This window comes from Spermophilus citellus (assembly GCF_964194105.1).
Source record: "Spermophilus citellus genome assembly, chromosome: 3".
Lineage (NCBI taxonomy): Eukaryota > Metazoa > Chordata > Mammalia > Rodentia > Sciuridae > Spermophilus > Spermophilus citellus.
In genome coordinates this window covers 12,968,800-12,989,569 of record NC_138184.1, presented here as the reverse complement: position 1 = coordinate 12,989,569, position 20,770 = coordinate 12,968,800, and the positions used below count along the sequence as shown (strand labels likewise).

The 20,770-nt window shown below is 39.7% G+C and overlaps 2 protein-coding genes across 2 annotated transcripts; both read right to left on the bottom strand.

Annotated features, from left to right (window-relative positions):
• Window positions 1–1,015: 1,015 nt before the first annotated feature.
• Window positions 1,016–1,945, bottom strand: LOC308643268 (olfactory receptor 7A5-like; the record flags this gene model as incomplete). Its single annotated transcript, XM_081283177.1, has 1 exon — window positions 1,016–1,945. The coding sequence occupies one exon, from the start codon at window positions 1,943–1,945 to the stop codon at window positions 1,016–1,018; it is 930 nt and encodes a 309-aa protein (XP_081139303.1).
• Window positions 1,946–17,824: 15,879 nt separating this feature from the next.
• Window positions 17,825–18,754, bottom strand: LOC308643267 (olfactory receptor 7A10-like; the record flags this gene model as incomplete). Its single annotated transcript, XM_081283176.1, has 1 exon — window positions 17,825–18,754. The coding sequence occupies one exon, from the start codon at window positions 18,752–18,754 to the stop codon at window positions 17,825–17,827; it is 930 nt and encodes a 309-aa protein (XP_081139302.1).
• Window positions 18,755–20,770: the final 2,016 nt, after the last annotated feature.

Sequence of the window (20,770 nt, the reverse complement as noted above, 5' to 3'; positions counted from 1 at the left end):
GGATCCCATGTTTTTCCCTGTTACAATCCCATCCACCTTTCTCCCTGCCCAGTGCCTGGCCCCCCAGAACCATCAAACTGCTCAATATTGATATATTGCTAGCATTTCAAAAGTGTTGTCTAGCACATGAAAATATGCACCTGGGAAAATGGTGGAGTAGATGCCTCTGGGGACATGACCTGTTTTGCCCACGACTATGTTAGGCACTGTGGACACCATGCTGAAATAGAAACACAATCCAAGTGTGGGAATAAAACCTAATGATCAGATAATACCTTGGTAATTTAAAGCCTACCTTATCAGAAATGGAAGTTTTGGAATTAATATAGGAAAAAACCAAAAATATGAAACTGAATATCAATTCTCATCCATGCATGGTGCAAACTTGCAATCCCAGTGACTCAGGAGTCTGAGGCCCGAGGAGATCATATCAAAGCCATCCTCAGCAATGTAGTAAGCCCCTAAGCAACATAGCAAGACACTGTCTCAAACAAAAAAAAGAAAGGACTATGCCTATGGCTCAGTGGTTAAACAGCCTTGGGTTCAATCCACAGTATCAGATTTTATTTTCTCAGATTTACTTCCACAATAAAATTATTAAAATTAACTTTAGTTGTTATATACATTTTTCACATGTGAATAGTAATTTTGCATATTTTAAGCAAAATGAACAATTATTTAGCATGACATACGTCATTGGAGATTATTTCTAAAAATATACCTTTTTAGATAAATGAGAATTTTCAAGTATTTCTCATCCAAAATGGGAATAATTTGGGGCAAGCGTGGAAATGACAAGGGAAAGGGTTGGATTTCATAGTGATCATAGAGTGCAATAATGTGAATGGTGTAGTGGGATTGTATGTCGAAGTTGAAATCAAAACATGGAAACTCTGTGTTAGTAGAAGAACCCAGTACTGCTTCCACATTCCGGTGAAGAATCCCGGATCCTGGTTGTGAGGCTCTGAGCCCTGCAGTCATGGGCAATTATTCCGTCTCCGAAGAACTGACGCTTTTATCTTCCTGTGTCACAGAGTCTTCTCAGAGCACTCTTGATGTCCTTGTTCCTCAGACTGTAGATGAAGGGGTTCAGCATGGGGGTGACCACAGTGTACATCACTGAAGCAGTTGCAATTGAGCGTGAATTTTGGGTCACAGCAGAACTGAGGTACACACCTATGCTTGTGCCATAAAATAAGGAGACCACAGAGAGGTGAGATGCACAGGTGGAGAAGGCTTTGTACTTGCCCTGAGCTGAAGAGATTGATGAGATGGAGGACACGATCTTGCAGTAAGAGTAAAGGATGCCAGTGAGGGGGCCACCTCCCAGCAAGAGAGCACCAAAATATATCACCAGATCATTGAGAAAGGTGTCAGAGCAGGCACGCTGAACCACCTGGTTAAATTCACAGAAAAAGTGTGGGATTTCCAAGTCTGTGCAGAAGGACAGCCGCAATATCATTAAGCTTTGTAACAATGCATGGGAGACACTCACAATCCAGGACACCAGAACTAGCAATCCACAGAGCCTGCGGTTCATGATGACCATATAGTGCAGGGGGTGACAGATGGCCACAAACCGGTCATAGGCCATCACAGTCAAAAGGAAGTCATCCAATCCAGCAAAGAGTACAAAAAAATAAATCTGGGTGGTGCAACTTCTGTAGGTAATGGCCTTGCTCTGTGTCTGGACGTTCACCAGCATCTTGGGGATGGTGGTGGAGATTAAGCAGGCATCCACAAAGGACAGGTTGGAGAGGAAGAAGTACATGGGCGTGTGCAGGTGGGAGTCTGAGATGGTGGCCAGGATGATGAGCAGGTTCCCCAGCACAGTGACCAGGTACATGGACAGGAAAATGCCAAAGATGAGGGGCTGCAGTTCTGGGTCCTCTGCAAGTCCCAGAAGAAGGAATTCTAAATGTAGAGTATCATTCCCTGGTTCCATGTGCATGTGACTACAGAAATGAGAAAAAGAGCATAGCTAATTTTCCCATAGTCAGGTATTTCTCACATCATTGAAAGGAAACAATACATATTGTGCTGTAAATAATAATTTTCGTGATGGTTGTGTAGATCATGTTGCAGTGGTTGCCTAACATATGCAAGGCCCTGGGTACCATCCATATACCTCAAAAAAGAAAAGGAAAAGCCAAGAGGAAGGGAAATAAACAACTTCTATAGAACATGTGTGGGCTCTAGTCCCCTAAGTGATCCTGTGCCACCTCTGAAGAGGAATTCCTGTTTCATTCTGATTGTTTCACTAGGAAGTCATGCATTTCAGAATTCTAATGAGAAAGTTATTCAGGCCTTTGAGAAGAGTAATTTGAGCACCCCTCATGAACACTTTGGCTGTTTCTGTGTCTTTTCTACAGTGAATTGTGCATCAGTCAACATAGAAGGGCAGATCTCTTCAAAATACACATTTTATTTTTTGGTCACATACCCAGTTATAGGATTGCTGCATCATGTGATAACTGTATTTTAAATTTTGTGGATTCTCCATAGTGTTTTCCATAATGGCTTCAATAACTTGCATTCCTGCCAACTCTAGGTCAGGATTCCTTTTTTTCTACACATACTGACTGGCCCTTGATATTCTTGATCTTTTTGATAATAGCCCTTCCAACTGGAATTAGGCTTTCATTAGCATTTCCCAGATAGTTAGCAATTTTGAGCGTATTTCTTAAGACTATTGGCCATACAGATACACAGTGGAATATTATTGGTTCAGATACACAGAGGGATAATATTCAACTATTAATAAAATAATGAATCTTATCATTGGGGTCAACATAGATGAACCTGGGGGACACTTACGAAGTGAAATCAGCCAGGTACAGGAACACTACAGCTGTATGATATCATTCCTGTGTGGATTCTGAGAAATTTGATCTCACAGAATGTCAGCATAGCATGATGGTCACAGAAGCTGAGGTGCATTCTGGGCCCAAATGGATGAGGAGAAGCTCCTCAAGGGGAAAAAAATTACAAGAGAGGAGGAATAGCTTCTGGCAATGTATTGCACAGTAGGGTAATTATAGTTAAAAATAACATGTTACCGGTTTTAAAATAGATAGAGGGGAGGACTTTGAATGTTTCTCACAGAGAAATGATAAATGTTTCAGAAAATTAAGCCAATCTTACTTCTTCAATTATTATTCAACTTATACATGTTTGTAATTATAAGGTAAATTTTGTGAACATGTATAATCATATGTCAATTAAAAATAAAGCAATAACTAATTACTGAGTACCAGGTATGTTCCACACATTGGATGAGTAATCTGTATGAGATAAAACAAAGAAGTCCCCATTATCCAAAGAGAGGGAAAGAACATAAGAAAAAATGGTTAAAATCACCTGATATGTCCCATGGTGATGGGTACTAAAAGGAAAAAGGAAGAGTAAGAGGTAGTGTACTTTTATACCAATGCAGGTAAAGCCAGCAGGAAGAGGGTCATCCAAGCAGAGACCACAAGGAAGGCAGGGCAGAACCACAAGTCATCCTCAGTGGGGTGGTTTTCACTGGGAGGGCAGTGAGTTCACAGGTCCCAGGGAACATGCTTGTTTCAAAAAACTGAGGCATGAAAGAAAGCTGTTGCCAATGAGGAGGAAAAAGATGGAGAGTGATGAGAGATGGTGTCAGAGAATATTAAGGAATGAGCTGGCCTCACTGCTCTCTGAGGCTACAAGGTACAGGGAGTCCTTCATCCACACCATGAACCTCTTGCCCTTAGATTTGCTGCAAACACATTCTGTGGATTGCAAAAGGATTCCCCTTGCTACCACCTGAGGGTTAAGTTCTGGCCTCTAGCTGCTAAGAATCACCCTGGAATATATAACATCAGTTCGCCTTTTCTGCGCCCTCCATGAGGCAAACACACACACTCACACACTCTCATAGCCTGATTTCTGCCATGGCCTCTCTTCCCCAGTCACCCTGACAAGGTGGTGAGCTTCAACAAAAGAAGCTGAGTTTGTCTTTTCTCTGAGGAATGTGGAAGGGTATCTGGAGATTCCACTCGACACTCTTTCCATGAACACATGAGTGAAGCCACCTTATATACAAACAGAGATATGATAAATTGTGGTATAAAGGTGTATTAAGAATTGTAATTAAAAAATCAATGAGAGCTCATGCATAATGGCATAATTAGGTGTGAACATACTTTGTATACCGAGTTATGAAAAATTGTACTGTGAATGGATAATTATGAATTTAATGCATTTCACTATTGTCATGTATGAAAGAAATAAAAACAAGAATGCTGCTCCTCTTCTTCCCTGTGTCTGAAAAGGAGCATGAAAATCTGTGCAGTCAACAGAGGGAAAAAGAGAAATAGAGAAGGGTGAGGAGTGAGAGAAAAGGAGAGAGAAAGCAAAGGGGTGGACAGAAAAAGAACAGGTGAGGGCAGAGAGCGAGCTGATGTGGAACCAGGGGAACAAGACCTTGCAAACCCAGGTTTCTCTTCTCCAGGAGGGAAAGGCTGCCTTGGTTCTGGCAGAATTCCAAACCCAGTGACCCAGGCTGAGTGCCCAGCACAAAAGATAAGCAGCAAAATAAATTTGCCCAAAACACCAAAGTAGTGACATCATTTTCTCAATCTACATTTTAAATGTTTTCATTATTGCATTACAGTGATGCATAGTGTTGGGGTCATTAAATATTTTTAGTTGTAGATTGTTACAATACCTGTATTTTATTTACTTATTTTTTCTCAGAATTGAACCCAGTGCCCACTCCTGCTAGGCAAGCGCTCTTTCCCTCAGCCCCAGCCCCAGTCTTGTTAGGGTCATTTTGACACAATCTCACATACATGGAATCTATTTTGCTCCACATTAGTCCCCAGTACCTCCCTTTTCCCTCCTCTCCTCCTTCCCACTGTTCCTCTTCCTTGTGTCAAGGCACCTCACAGACCATACACTTCAAAAGAAAAAAAAAATGACCAAAGGTCAAAAATCAGAAAATCACAAGAGGAGATGTCCAAGATACCTACAGCAAAGTGGGGAATTTTTAATATGAAATAGCAGATCTGTCTTCCCTAGTTCTGCCCCTTTCACCTGAACTATTGGCTTGTCCCTAGTTATGTCGCAGATAAGGCAGGTCTTTTCTCACTATTTTTAAATTCATACAGAATCATTGTGCCTGTTCACTGAGTACATAAGTGATCATTCCATATATGTATGTGGTGTGTGACGATCACATCAGGGTAATTAGTGTTTCAATCTCCTTAAGTTCTTACCATTACTTTGCTTGTTTTTTTTGTGTGGCATTATTTCATGATTGTTCTTGGGTTTGGGGCTTTTTAAAATTTTTTATACATGTTATTTTGTTAGACATAATAATTATATATATTTATGAGGCATATTGTGATGTTTTGATACAGGAGAATATTGCACAATGATCAAAAAAGGGTACCAGCAAGAAAATGTAAAAATAAAGTGCTTGAGCATTGAAAATAAAAGAGAAGGAATTAGAGTAAAAACTTATGATTGAATCTTTCTTATCTAAAGATAAACAAACTCCAATATACTTGTGTATGGTGGATATGATCTCCAGTAAAATGATGAGGAGCAATGTCTACATTTCTACTTCATGGAAAATCAAGAGGCACAGAGACGTAAGAGAGATAGGAAAATAAGTTGGAAATATGTTGAAAAGTTGACTTATTAGTGCAAGGAGTGCAGAAGTACTTTCACCAGCATTCTGGCTTAAAGCAAGGATTCACAAGTCAAGAAATGTGCGACTGTTGAGTCACATCTTTTAGAATGAAAAACCTTCCAGGAACCCAATAACAAACTCTGGTATATTGGAAAATATTAGAATCTGTAGACTTTAAGAGACTCCCCACAGATACATCTCCACTTATGTGCTGTTCATATGTAAATGAAAATAGGGACACCATGCAAAATCTGTGAAAAAAAAAACTCTAAAGAATTAAAAAAAATATAGAATGAGAGGGAATACACTCCAATTCTTAGCAAAGGATCTTAACAATTTGAAATAGAGAGGTCGACGGCCATCCTGTTGACTTAATCTTGATAGGTTGTGAAATACTTGCAACGTAAAACTCTTTGTCATACTCATCTTCACTTATTAAGTTAGCTCATTCTTCATGTGGATACCCAAAAAGGAAGAAGATTCCATAAAATATCTATATCATGATTTTCTACTGAAGGAATTTACTTATAGAAATTACTAAATCTGGATATTTCTCACCAATATGAAAATGGGCTGAAATATGTTCCATTATAACTTTTTTTCAAAATGAGCTCCCTCCAGTGCATGTCTCTCCATACTTAATACTGGATTTACCCATTCCCCTTCATTGCAAAGGTAAGCAGACTTACATTTTACTTTATTTCAATCACTTGGTGCTCCCATCCCTCTTCTAATTGAGATTCTGTCACCATAAATTAATGGTCAACAGTGACCTCTTGTTGCTGATTTCTTGGTCACTTCTCCTTTTTAGTATCTTAAAAATCCATTAATAAATTACTTAATCTAGCAAAGGACACCCCATCTCTGGGCTGCAGGCAAGGCTAGTTGGACTCTCAGGGAACCTCAGGTGAAAGCTCCTGCCTTCATTCTCTTCAGTCCCCTCCTGCAGTGTCTGCTGGTTCCTCAGGCTCACCTGGGTGGCATCTGTGATGGGAGGGATTTCATGCACAGGCTTCAGTTCTTCCCTGGATGTTGAAGGGGCAGAGTGAGGCTCTGACCCCAGACAGGAGAATAGAAATGGGTCCAGCTTTGGTCCCCAGGTCAGATTTCAAGATCCTGAAGAAACAATGTGCCCCAGGGTGTGCACTCAGGGAGAGCAGGAGGAATCACAGCCTATAGCTTTCTCTATCTGCTCATTAGGCACATGTCCTTCTTTTTACACCAACCTCTAAGCACCTGATTTCCCTGCAGGGCTCTGGTCTATAATCAGGAAAGGAAGAGTTTGCATACATTCCCCTGAGATCAGAGTGGAGAGCTATTAATCCATCCCTTTTTTACCACCAATCCATGAGCCTCACCTTCCCAATGTCCCACGACCCATCACCACATCCACCCTTTGTGTTCCACTTTTCCTCCCATGTCTAAAAGTAAGAATCCTGCCCTGGTCATGTATCTTGTGTCCTCAAAACACTGACTCACATTTGGGACATAGACTCTGGCATCTCCAGAAATTTTCCATTCCATCTTTAATTAGAGGAGTGAGTTGTGTTGGTTTTTTGTTGTTGTTGTTGTTTGTTTGTTTGTGAAATGTGAAAACATAAGACAGCACCTCCTGCACTCATCACACTTTGTTGATGATACAGAAATTTCATGCTGGTGATAAACTTACATTTCTATAATGAGGGCGCAAATGTTGGTTCTTGATTTCGGATGTGAGTATGAGTTGGAAGAGATAAAGACCTAGAATGATTAAAAACTAAATGCCCTGCTATGATATTAATGATGTTGCCTGAACGGAGGAACTCAGGACTCTGGCCAGATCGCAGAAGAGTGTGGGGTTCTCATGTGTGTGCAGAGGGGAGGCAGTAGGAGAGGTTCTTAAATAGTTAAAGCCACAGTGTAAATCACACGTCCATCTGTACCATCTCCCCTAGTCTCTACAGAGCAGAGTGTGAGGGCAATGAAACGTCAGATGCCAACATTTCTTTATAGTCTCAAATCTGTTTATTTCAATATCTAAAATTTTTACCCAATCAGAAAGCAAACTTCACCACAGTCTTCTGTACATTTTATGTCTGGATTGACATAAAGCCACAGCTCATTATCAACAAGTCGGTGTTCTCTTTCATTTACCTGCTCTTGTTTGAAGAAAGTACACAGGGTAATTTTAAGCACAAGATGCTCCATGAAAGGAATGACAGCTTACAGTTACATGGGAGAAAGTGAACAGCAATCACAGGTTCAAGAGGAAAGGGAACACATCAAAAGGTGAACAGTTTATAAACGCCTTCCTCAGATGTCCATTACTTTTTATTCATAATTGTTAATTGAACTTTTTAATTGGAGAAAATTGTACATTAATGGGCAGTAGTAATAACTGACAGGGAGAGAGCCAAGGCCCCTTCTGTGAGCTTCCATCATGGTAACACTGAGCAAAATATCAAGCCAGGTGTTTACAGTGATAACAAGGAAATGAAATAAAAGCAAAGAGAAAGAAACGTGGCATATATACAACCTAAACATATTCCGCCATATGTAAGGATGAAATCCTGTTATTTGGGGCAATGTGGATGGAACTGGAGGATATTGTGCGAAGTGAAGAAGGCAGATACCGAAAGACAAGTACTTCATGGTGTCTCAAGAGGAAGTTAAAAAAAGTAAAATATCACCCTGAAAAAAGGATTGAGATTACTAGATGTTGGGAAGTTGTTGGAGAGGGTGGATAAGGGAGGTTGGATTTCATCAGTGCACCGTGTGGGCAGGTGTGGAAATATCATGCTGAGCCTAACATTTACAATAATTTATTATCATCAAAAAAATACAACATAGCTCCCATCAGTCAAGGGTCTGAAGATTTGCCCTGTTATAGCCCCATCTACTCCCCTCCCTACCCAGAGCCTGGAACTTCAAAACATTAATCTATCCACCATTTATATATTGCTAGCATTTCAAAAGTGTTGTGTAGCACATAGAAATATGTGCTTGGGAAAAATGGCGGAGTAGATAACTCTGGAGACCTGTTTTGCCCATGACAATGTTAGACACTGTGGATACCATGCTGAAAAAGAAACAGGATCCAAAAAGATGAGAATAAAACCTAACGACTAGCTAAAGCCATGGTATGTTAAAAGCTACCTTATAAAGATTGGAAGTTCTGGTAGTAATACAGGAAATGAATCATGAACACACAATTAAAATGTATTCTCTGTGGGGCATGGTGGTGCATGCTTGTAATCCCAGTGACTCAGGAGGCTGAGGCAGGAGGATCAAAGATGAAGGTCAGCCTCAGCAATTTAGTCAGGCCCTAAGTACTTAGCAAGATACTATATCAAATAAAAACCAGAAATGTCCATGGATATGGCTCACAGGGACCCATCCATAGTATTAATAATATTTTTTTCTGAGATATGCTTCCACAATAAATTTATGAAAATAGCCTAATTTGATAAATATTATTTACACACGTGAATAAAAATTATGGCTATTTTTAGTAAAACAAATAATTAAATAGCATGACATATATCATTTGAGATTAAATTATTTCTAAAATTATATCTTATGGGACTAAGAAGAATTTTCAAGTATTTCTCTTCCTAAGATGGGAATGATTTGGGGAAAATTTGGAATTGACAAATGAAAAGGATTGAAATTTCATATAGATCAGAATGTGCAATAAAAATAATGACTCAGTGGAATTGGATGCAGAAGTCAAAATCAAAGAAATGGAAAAGCAGGAATAAAGGAGAAGGAGCAAGTTCTGCTTCTAGAATCTAAGAAGGAAACCCAGATTCTGACTTGGAGGCTCTGAGCCCTGCAATCATGGGCACTTATTTGGTTTTACTAGAATTGACATTTTAAACTTTCTCTCTCAGAGTCTTCTCAGAGCACTCTTGATGTCCTTGTTCCTCAGACTGTAGATGAAGGGGTTCAGCATGGGAGTGACCACAGTGTACATCACTGAGGCTGTCGCAATGGAGCATGAGTTTTGGGTCACAGCAGAACTGAGGTATACAACAAGGCCTGTGCCTTAAAATAAGGAGTCCATAGAGAGGTGAGATGCACAGGTGGAGAAGGCTTTGTACTTGCCCTGAGCTGATGAGATTGCATGGATGGAGGACACTATCTTGCAGTAAGAGTAAAGGACACCAATGAGGGGGCCAACAGCCAGCAAGAGAGCAGCAAAATATATCACCACCTCATTGAGAAAGGTGTCAGAGCAGGCACACTGAACCACCTGGTTAAGTTCACAGAAAAAGTGGGGGATTTCCAAGTCTGTGCAGAAGGACAGCCACAACATCATTAAGCTTTGTAACAATGCATGTAGGACACTCACAACCTAGGACACCACATACCAGTCATAGGCCATCAAAGTCAACAGAAAAATGTCCAATCCTGCAAAGTGTATAAAAAAGTTCATCTGAGTGATGCAGCCTGCATTGGAAATGGCCTTGCTCTGTGTCTGGATGTTCACCAGCATCTTGGGAATGGTGGTGGAGGTGAAGCAGGTGTCCACAAAGGACAGGTTGGAGAGGAAAAAGTACATGGGTGTGCAGGTGGGAGTCTGAGATGCTGGCCAGGATGATGAGCAGGTTCCCCAGCACAGTGACCAGGCACATGGAGAGGAAAAATCCAAAGATGAGGGGCTGCAGTTCTGGGTCCTGTGCAAGTCCCAGAAGAAGGAATTCTAAACATTGAGTATCATTCCCTGGTTCCATGTGCATGTGACTACAGAAATGAGAAAAAGAGCATAACTAATTTTCCCATAGACGGATATTTCTCACATCATTGAAAGGAAACAATACATATTTTGCTGTAAAGAAATTAATTTTAGGAATGGATGTGTAGCTCAGTGGAGGACTGCTTGTCTAACATCTATAAGGCCCATGATTTAATCATTAGCCCCATTTTAGACAAAAAAGAAATAACCAATGGAATGGAAAGTAATTAACTTCTATAGAACCTGTATGTATTGTGGTCCCCTAAGGGATGCTGTGCCATCTCTGATGATGAATTCTTCTTCTCAGGATTTTACTAGGAAGTCTTGTATTTCATAATTCTACATGGAAAATTAATAGTGGCATTGAGAAGTATAAAAGGAGCACCCCTGATGTGCACTCTGGTTGTTTCTGTAACTTGGCTACAGTGAACTTGGCATCAGTAAACATGGAAGGACAGACATCTCCTACTACACCCATTTATTTCTTCCTGACTATATTCCCAATATTGTGATTGCTGCATCATGCGATAACTGCATTTTAATTTTTATGGAACCTCTGTATATTTTCAATAATGGCTTTGTGAATTTGCATTCCAAACAGCTTTGGTAAGGAGGTTTTTTTTATCCACATAATCACTAGCCCTGTTATTTTTGGTCTTTTTTTAATAGCCATTCCAAATGGAATGAGAAAATATTCTACGGCAGTCTTGATTAGCCTTTTCCTGAAAACTGGCAATTGAGCATTTTTCATATGGCTATTGGCCATTTGTATGTTTATAGTACACAGTGGAATAATACTCAGCTGTTGACAAAAGATTGAATCCTGTCATTGGGGACAACCTGGATGAACCTGGGGGACATTATGTGAACTGAAATAAGCGAGGTAGAAAAACACTAAAGATGCAGGACATCATCCATAGGCCGATTCTGTAAAAGCTGATGTCACAGAAGTGCAGCACAGCATATGGTCACCAGAAGCTGAGGAGCATGGTGGGGACAAAGGGATTTAGAGAAGCTTCTCAAGGCAAGCAAACACACAATTAGAGAAGAGGAATGACTTCTGGAGTTGTACTGCACTATAGGGAAGTATAATTAACAATAATATGTTACATATTTTAAAATAGTTAGAGTGGAGGATTCAGAATGTTCCATCACAGAGAAATGATAAATGTTTCAGGTGATTAATTACCCTTGTGCAATAATCACACAATTTATACATGCCTGAAAACATAAAGTTATACTAATAAAGTTGTGTAATTATATGTTGATTAAATATAAAGCAATAACTAATTATTGAGTACCAACTATATTTCAGGCTTTGTATCAGTAGTCTGTATAAGTTATCCATTATCCAAAGAGAGGGAAAGAACATAATAAAAAATGGTTAAAATCACTTAATATGCCACATCGTGATGGGTACTGAGAGAAAAAAGAAAGAATGAGATGTAGTTGTACTTTTATAGCAATGCAGGAAAAACCAGCAGGAAGAGGGGCATCCAAAGAGAGACCACAAGGAAGGCAGGGCAGAACCACAAGGCATCCTCAGTGATGTGGACTTCACAGGGGGACAGTCATTCCTGAGGAACATGTTTGTTTTGGAAAACTAAGGCTTAAAAGAAAGCCCTTGGCCAGAGAAGGATCAAGTAGGAGAGTGATGAGAAATGGTGTCAGAGAATGTTGAGGAATGAGGTGTCCTCATTGCTCTCTGAGGCTCCAAGGTACAGGGAGCCCTTCATCCACACCCTGAACCTCTTACCCCCTTAAATTTCCTGCAAACACATTCTTTGAATTGCAAAGGATTCCTTCCTTACTACCACCTGAGGGTTAAGTTCCACCATCTAGCTGATGAGAGTTACCCTGCAATATATAAGTTCAGGTACCCCTTCTCTGAGCCCTCCATGAGGAACATAAAGACACACACACACACACACACACACACACACAAATAAGAACACACTTCTTCCCTGTGTTTAAAAAGGAGTGTGGAAAGCTGTGCAGTCAACACATGCAGAAAGAGAAATGGATAAGGATGGGTGAATGAGAAAAGGACTGAGAGAAGAGGGGTAGAATGAACATGAAGAGGTGAGGGCAGAGACAGGGTGAGCTGAAGTGGACCCAGGGGAACAGGACCTTGCAAGCCCAGGTGTCTCTTCTCCAGGATGGAAAGGCTGCCTTGGTCCTGGCAGCCTTCCAAACCCAGTGACTCTAGCTGAGTGCTAGAGCAGATTATGGTTAGTGAAGCTAGCCAATCCCTAAAAAACAAATACCAAATGTCTTCTTTGATATAATGAGAGCAACTAAGAGCAGAACAGTGAGGCTGAGCAGGAAGAAAAGATTAGCATTAAACAGAGACATGAGGCGGGAGGGAAAGGGAGAAAAAAAAAAAGGGGGAAATCACATGGACATGGAGGGAGACCCTCATTGTTATACAAAATTATATATAAGAGTTTACGAGGGGAATGGGTTAACAAACATGGAAGGAAATGAATTTCAATAGATGGGGTAGAGAGAGAAGATGGGAGGGAAGGGGAGGGGGGATATTAGAGGATAGTAAAGGTAGCAGAATACAACAGTCACTAATATGGCAGTATGTAAAAATGTGATGTGTAGCCGATGTGATTCTGCAATCTGTATTTGGGGTAAAAATGGGAGTTCATAACCCAATTGATTCTAATCTATGAAATATGATTTGTCATGAGCTTTGTAATGTTGTGAACATCCAATAAAAAATAAAAAAAAATAAAAAATAAAAAACAGAAAAAAAAACCCATAAACAATAAAAGTATGTTTTCTAAAGGACCAAAGTAGTGACATTGTTTTTTTAACCTAGTTTTCAAATGTTTATATTATTACATTGCAATGATACATAATGTTGAAACTATTTTTGAAAGTATTTTTTTTTGTAGGTGGACACACTACCTATATTCTATTTACTTATTTTTTGGTGGTGCTGAGGATCCAACCCAGTGCCTCACACATGCCAGGCAAGCGATCTTCCCCTGAGCCACAGATCCAGCCCTGTTGGGGTCATTTTGACACAATCTCACATGCAGGGAATATGATTTCTCCCTTTCAGTCCCCAGTACTTTTCATCCTTACCCTCCTCCCTCCCACTCATACTCTTCCTCATGTCAAGGTGTCTGACAGTCCATACACATTAGAAAAAAATGACCAAAAGTCAAAATTCAACAATTGACAACAGGAGATATCCAAAGTACAGCAAAGTGGGGAACTTTTCATAGGAAACAGCAGATCTGTCTTCCTGTTGCTGTTCCTTTCACCTGACCTATTGAGTTTTCCCTAGATTTCTCAGCAGATACGGCAGGGCTCTTTCTCCCTGTTTTAGAATTCTCACAGCATCATTGTGTCTGTTCACTGAGTCTATAGGTGATAATCCACTATATGTGTGTGCTGTACCATGATCAAATCAGGATAAGGAGCTTTCATCTCCTTTATCAATGACCAGTTCGTTGATTGCGTTTTTTTGTATGTGATATCAATTTCTGGTTGATTTTGTTTTTTTTTTAATTTTCTGGTAAGTATTACTTTGTTAGACACCTAATAACTGTAAAGGGTTTATTGGGTATATTGTGATGTTTTGATAGTGATCAGATCGGGGTACTAGGAATAAAATATAAAAATAAATTGCTAGACTCTTAGAAATAAAAGATCAGGAAGTCAGATATAATGTTATGATGTATCTAAAGAAAAGTAAATTCAAATTTATTTGTGGATGATGGACATGATCTTTAGTGAAATGATGAAGAGGAGCACCTTCCAACAGCTGGCCAAAGGTGACAAGACTCCTGGAAATACACCTGTGTCAAAGTAAGGAAAATCAAGAGGCACAGAGAAATAAGAGGGATATGAAAATAATTTGGAGATATGTAGAAAAGTTGTCTTATTGTACAGAAGATCTTTCACTGGCATTTTTGATAAAGTGGGGATTCACAAGAAGAAATATCACATTGTTGAGTCAGATCCTTCAGAATGAAAAGCCCTGTTAGGAGCCCAATAACAAACACTCATCTGTTGGAAGACATTAAAATCTATAGACATTCAGACACTCCCCACAGATACATCTCCACATGGGTGCTGTGCTCATGGAAAAGGAACCAGTGGCAACGTCAATATAAGTGAGAATTATTCTGTTTGAAATAATAAAATGCCAAAACAAAAAAGAAAGAAAAAATGGGAAGGAATACTCTCCATTTCAAAGCAAAGAGTTTTAAAAATCTGAAATAGAGAATTCAACATCCCTCCAATGCACTCACTTGACAGGTTATGAAATAATTGTAATATAAAACTCTTTAGCATACCTATTTTCACTTAAGTAAATTTATTTTTCATGTGGATAATACCAAGAGTGAAAGAAGATTCTGTGATATATCTATATTGAGAGTTTCTGATGCAGATATTTATTTACAAAAAATCCTAAATCTGGATCTTTCTCACAAATATTAAAAATCGGCTGAAATATGCTCCATTGCAATTTTTTTTAAAGTATCTCCCACCAGTGTACATCCCTCTGCTGTTCACTGTGGGTTGATCCATTTCCCTTCTTTGCAAAGGTACTCAGACTTACATTTACTTTGATTTGAAACTTCATACCTCCCATCCATCTTCTAACTGAGCTTCTCTAACCATAAGTTGATGGTCAAAAATGACCCTGTGTTGCTGATTTCTGGGACACTTTTAGTATCTTATAGATCCATTAATAAATTAATTAAACTAGCAAAGGACACCACCATCTCTTGGCTGCAGGCCAGGATAGTTGGGCTCTCAAGGAAACTCAGGTGAAAGCTCTGGCTTCCATCTCTTCAGTCCTCTCCTGCAGTGTCTGCTGGATCCTCAGGCTCACCTGGGTGGCATCTCTGATGGGCGGGTCTTCAGGCACATACATCAGTTCTTTCCTGGATGTTGAAGGTGCAGATTGAGACTGTGACCCCAGACAAGAGAACAGAAATGGGTCCAGCTTTGGTTCTCAAGGCAGATTTGAAGATCCTGAAGAATGAATTAAGTCCAAAGGGTGTGCACTCAGGGAGAGCAGGAGCAATCACAGCCAACAGTGTTCTCTATCTTCTGACTAGGCACATGTCTTTCTTTATACTGCAACTCTAAGCACATTGGTTTCCCTGCAGGACTTTGGTCTATAATCAGGAAAGGAGGAGTTTGCATAGATTCCCCTGATATCAGAGTGGAGTCAGGTGCATTAGCCCATATTTCCACCAATCTACAGGCCCCATCTTCCCAAATTCCAGATCTCCTACCACCATATCCCTCCTATGAGTTATAGTTTTCTTCCACATTTGAAAATAAGAACCTGCCCCTGTTAGTTATCTTGTGTGCTCAAAAAACCGACTCATGTGGGGACACAGTCACTGGTGTCTACAGAAATTTTCTTTATCCTTTTTTAATAGAGGAGTGAGCTGTTTTTGTATAAAATGCTAATCCATAAGACAACACCTCCTGTATTCATCATACTTTGCCAACAATTCCTGCAATGTCATGCATCTGATAAAGTCACATGTTTCTAATGAGGGACCAAATGATGACTCTCACCTTAGGATGTGAGTATGAGTTTGAAGAGATAAGAATCCCTTCAGGATCCATGACTTGAGCTTCCTTCTCATCTCATGCTCATTCAAAGTTGTCTGTTTTCATGTCTCTTCTCTCATATTTCACAATGAAATGTGATTTTTGTATGTACATGCAGATTTGTGTGGGTGGATGACTCAACTTTTAAGAAAATTACAGATCCACAGGCACACATGTCATATTCACACCCAGTACCATGACCAATTTTGTGGATCCACAAAGTATTTCCACATACTTTATTTATTCCTCAAAACATTGTTCTAACGTTATGCTTGTTTCCCCAGATTAACTTCAGAATAAAGGGCACTAAGGCGTGTTAACTTTATTGATATTAAATTTTTAATGGTTCCATTTTTAGTGTCAGATATTTTTAGGGCACGATGTGATGTTTCTATACTTGTATACACTGGGTAATGACCAGATCAAGGTAAGCATATTAACCTCCTCAGGATTTATCATTTCTTTGTGGTGAACACACTCCAGACTGGTAGAAAAAAGGAAATTGAAAAAGGGCAAGGAGAGAGAAGGGAAAGGAGAGGTACTGGGGGTTAAGTTGGAGCCAATTGTATTCCATGCTTTATGATTATGTCAAAATGAATCCCCAATATGTATAATTATAAAGCACTAATTGCAAAGGATATTGGATTCCAACATTTTTGAAATATGCAGGACCTTATCATGACTGTACTGTGCAACAGAACAGCAGAACAAATTTCTTCTACCTGACTACAACTTAGTACCCTCGGGCCAACCTTCTTCTGTCCCTCCTGCTCCCTTACCCTTTCCAGCCTCTGGGAACCAACATTCTGCTCTGCGCTCCTGTGAGAGCAACTTCTGTACTTTCTACATGTGTGTGAGGTCCTGCCATACTTGTCTCTCTGTGCCTGGCTTATTGCCCAACACACGGTGACCTCCTATTCTCTCCATAGGATCAAGGATGCCAATTTTATAACAATTATATATAAAACAGTTAAACCTTATTGAACACGTTCTTCAATTGAGCACATGAGGGGAACTGTTCATAGTAATGTTTTATATCTTTTTATGAATAACTGGGAAAGAAGAGCTCAAACTCTCCAGAGCAGACGTCGTTAGGAAAGATATGCAAGCATTAATTATCTTCATATTATCAGCATTTAATGCACACAAGTATTAAAGTATGATGGTGTACCTATACCTACATGTAATTATTACATGTTAATTATACATGTTTCTAAAATTAATAAAGTAAATAGAATTGTTGACTATCCTGACATGATCATTACACACTGTATACATAAATTGAATTAATATGCCATACTCTATTTGTTCAATTAAGAAAATAATCATAGGGCTGTGCCTATGGCTCAGTGGTTAAACCACCTTGATTTCAATCCACAGTATCAAAAATTTATTTTTCTAAGATTTACTTCCACAATAAATTTATGAAAATTAACTTTAGTTGTTATATGCAGTTTTAAACATGGGAATAGCAATTATACATATTTTAAGCTAAATGAAAAATTCCTTAGCATGACATATGTCATTTGAGATTATTTCTAAAAAATATATCTTATGGGATAAATGAGAATTTTCAAGTATTTCTCATCCAAAGTGGGAATAATTTGAGGCAAGCTGGAAAATGACAAGGGAAAGGGGTGCATTTCATAGTGATCACAGTGTGCAATAAAATGAAAGGTGTAGGGGATTATGTGTCGAAGTTGAAATCAAAGAAATGGAAACTCTGTATTAATTTTGAAGGACCGATTCCTGATTCCACATTCCAGTGAACAATCTGGGATTCTGGTTCTGAGGCTCTGAACCCTGCAATCATGGGCACTAATTCAGTCTCAGCACAATTAACATTTTTATCTTCCTATGCCACAGAGTCTCCTCAGAGCACTCTTGATGTCCTTGTTCCTCAGACTGTAGATGAAGGGGTTCAGCATGGGGGTGACCACAGTGTACATCACTGAAGCCATTGAAATGGAGTGTGAATTTTGGGTCACAGCAGAACTGAGGTACACACCTATGCTTGTGCCATAGAATAAGCAGACCACAGAGAGGTGAGACACACAGGTGGAGAAGGCTTTGTACTTGCCCTGAGCTGATGAGATTGCACGGATGGAGGACACGATCTTGTGGTAAGAGTAAAGGATGCCAGTCAGGGGGGCACCAGCCAACAAGACAGCAGCAATATATATCACCACCTGATTGAGAAAGGTGTCAGAGCAGGCACGCTGAACCACCTGGTTAAGTTCACAGAAAAAATGGGGGATTTCCAAGTCTGTGCAGAAGGACAGCTTCAATATCATTAAGCTTTGTAACAATGCATGTAGGACACTCACAACCCAGGACACCAGAACTAGCAATCCACAGAGCCTTTGGTTCATGATGACCATGTAGTGCAGGGGGTGACAGATGGCCACAAACCGGTCATACGCCATGACAGTCAAAAGGAAGTCATCCAACACAACAAAGAGTACAAAAAAGTGAATCTGGGTGATGCAGTCTGCGTAGGTAATAGCCTTGCTCTGTGTTTGGATGTTCACCAGCATCTTGGGGATGGTGGTGGAGGTGAAGCAGATGTCCACAAAGGACAGGTTGGAGAGGAAGAAATACATGGGTGTGTGCAGTTGGGAGTCTGAGATGGTGGCCAGGATGATGAGCAGGTTCCCCAGCACAGTGACCAGGTACATGGACAGGAAAATGCCACAGATGAGGGGCTGCAGTTCTGGGTCCTCTGCAAGTCCCAGAAGAAGGAATTCTAAATGTTGAGTATCATTCTCTAGTTCCATATGCATGTGACTACAGAAATGAGAAAAAGAGCATAACTAATTTTCCCTAGACAAATATTACTTATATCATTGAAATGAAACACTACATATTTTGCTGTATATCATAATTTCAGTGACCGACCGGTGTGTAGCTCATGTTGGAGTGGTTGCCTAACATATGCAAGGACCTGGTTACCATCCATTTACCTCACAAAAGAAAAACAAAAGCCAAAGGAAAGGAATGAAATTAACTTCTACAGAACATGTGCGGCTCTTGTCCCCTAAGGGATCTGAGCCACCTCGTATGGCAAATTCCTGTTTCATTCTCAAGTTTTCACTAGGAAGTCATGCATTTCAGAATTCTAAAGAAAAATTATCCAGACCTTTGAGTATTGTAAATTGAGCCCCTATTATGAACACTTTGGTTGTTTCTGTGTCTTGGCTACAGTGAATTGTGCATCAGTCAATATGGAAGGGCAGATCTCTTCAAAATACCCATTTCATTTTCTTTGGCTACACACCCATAGTAGTATTGCTGCATAAATTTTCTGGATTATCCATATTGTTTTCCATAATGGCTTCATTAACTTGCATTCCTGGCAACTCTAGGACAGGATTCCTTTTTTTTTTCCACATACACACTGGCCCTTGATATCCTTGGTCTTTTTTGATAATAGCCCTTCCAACTGGAGTGAGGCAATATTCTACCATAGCTTTGATTAGCATTTCCCAGATGAATAGCAACTTTGGCTCATTGCAGATGGCTATTGGCTATACAGATACACAGTGGAATAATATTTGACTATTAATAAAATGATGAATCTTAGCATTGGAGACAATACAGATGAACCTGGCGGACATTTATGAAGTGAAATCATCCAGGTACAGGAACACTAAAGCTGCATGATATCATTCCTGTGTGGATTCTGAGATATTTGATCTCATAGAATGTCAGCGTAGCATGAGGGACACCACAAGCTGAGGTACATTTTGGGCCCAAAGGAATGAGGAGAAGCTCCTCAAGGGGAAAATATACAGTAAGACAAGAGGAATAGCTTCTGGTGATGTGTTGCACAGTAGGTTAATTGTAGTTAAAAATAACATATTACCTATTTTAAAATAGAGGGGAGGATTTTGAATGTTTGTCACAGAGAAATGATAAATGTTTCTGAAAATTAAGCCAATCATACTTGTTCAATTATTATACAATTTATACATGCATGTAAATATAAAGTTATTTTTGTGAACTTGTATAATTATATGTCAATTAAAAATAAAGCAATAACTAATTACTGAGTACCAACTATGTTTCACACATTGGATCAGAAATTGGTTTGAGTTAAAACAAAGAAGTCCCCATTATCCAAAGAGAGGGAAAGAACATAAGCATAAATGGTTAAAATCACCTAATAATTCCCATGGTGATGGGTACTAAGAGGGAAAAGGAAGAGTGAAAGGTAGTTGTACTTTCAATGCAGGGAAAACTAGCAGGAAAAGGTGCATCCAAACAGAGACAACAAGTCAACCTCAGTGGTGTGGTCTTCACTGGGGGGACAGTCAGTACACAGGTCCTAAGGAACATGCTTCTTCGAAAAAACTGAGGCACAAATGAAATCTGTTGCCAAGGAGGAGGAAAAAGATGGAGAGTGATGAGAGATGGTGTCAGAGAATATTAAAGAATGAGTTGGCCTCACTGCTCTCTGAGGCTACAAAGTACAGGGCATCCTTAATCCACACCATGAACTTCTTGCCCTTAGATTTGCAGCAAACACTTTCTGTGGATTGCAAAAGGATTCCCTCCTTGCTACCACCTGAGGGATAAGTTCTGTCCTCTAGCTGCTAAGAATCAACCTGGAATATATAAGATCAGGTCACCTTTTCTGAGCCCTACATGAGGCACACACCCACACACACACTCACACACTCTCATAGCCCTGATTTCTGCCATGGCCTCTCAGCACCAGTCACCCTGACAAGGTAGTGAGCTTCAACAAAACCAGCTGAGTTTGTCTTTTCTCTGAAGAATGTGGACAGGGT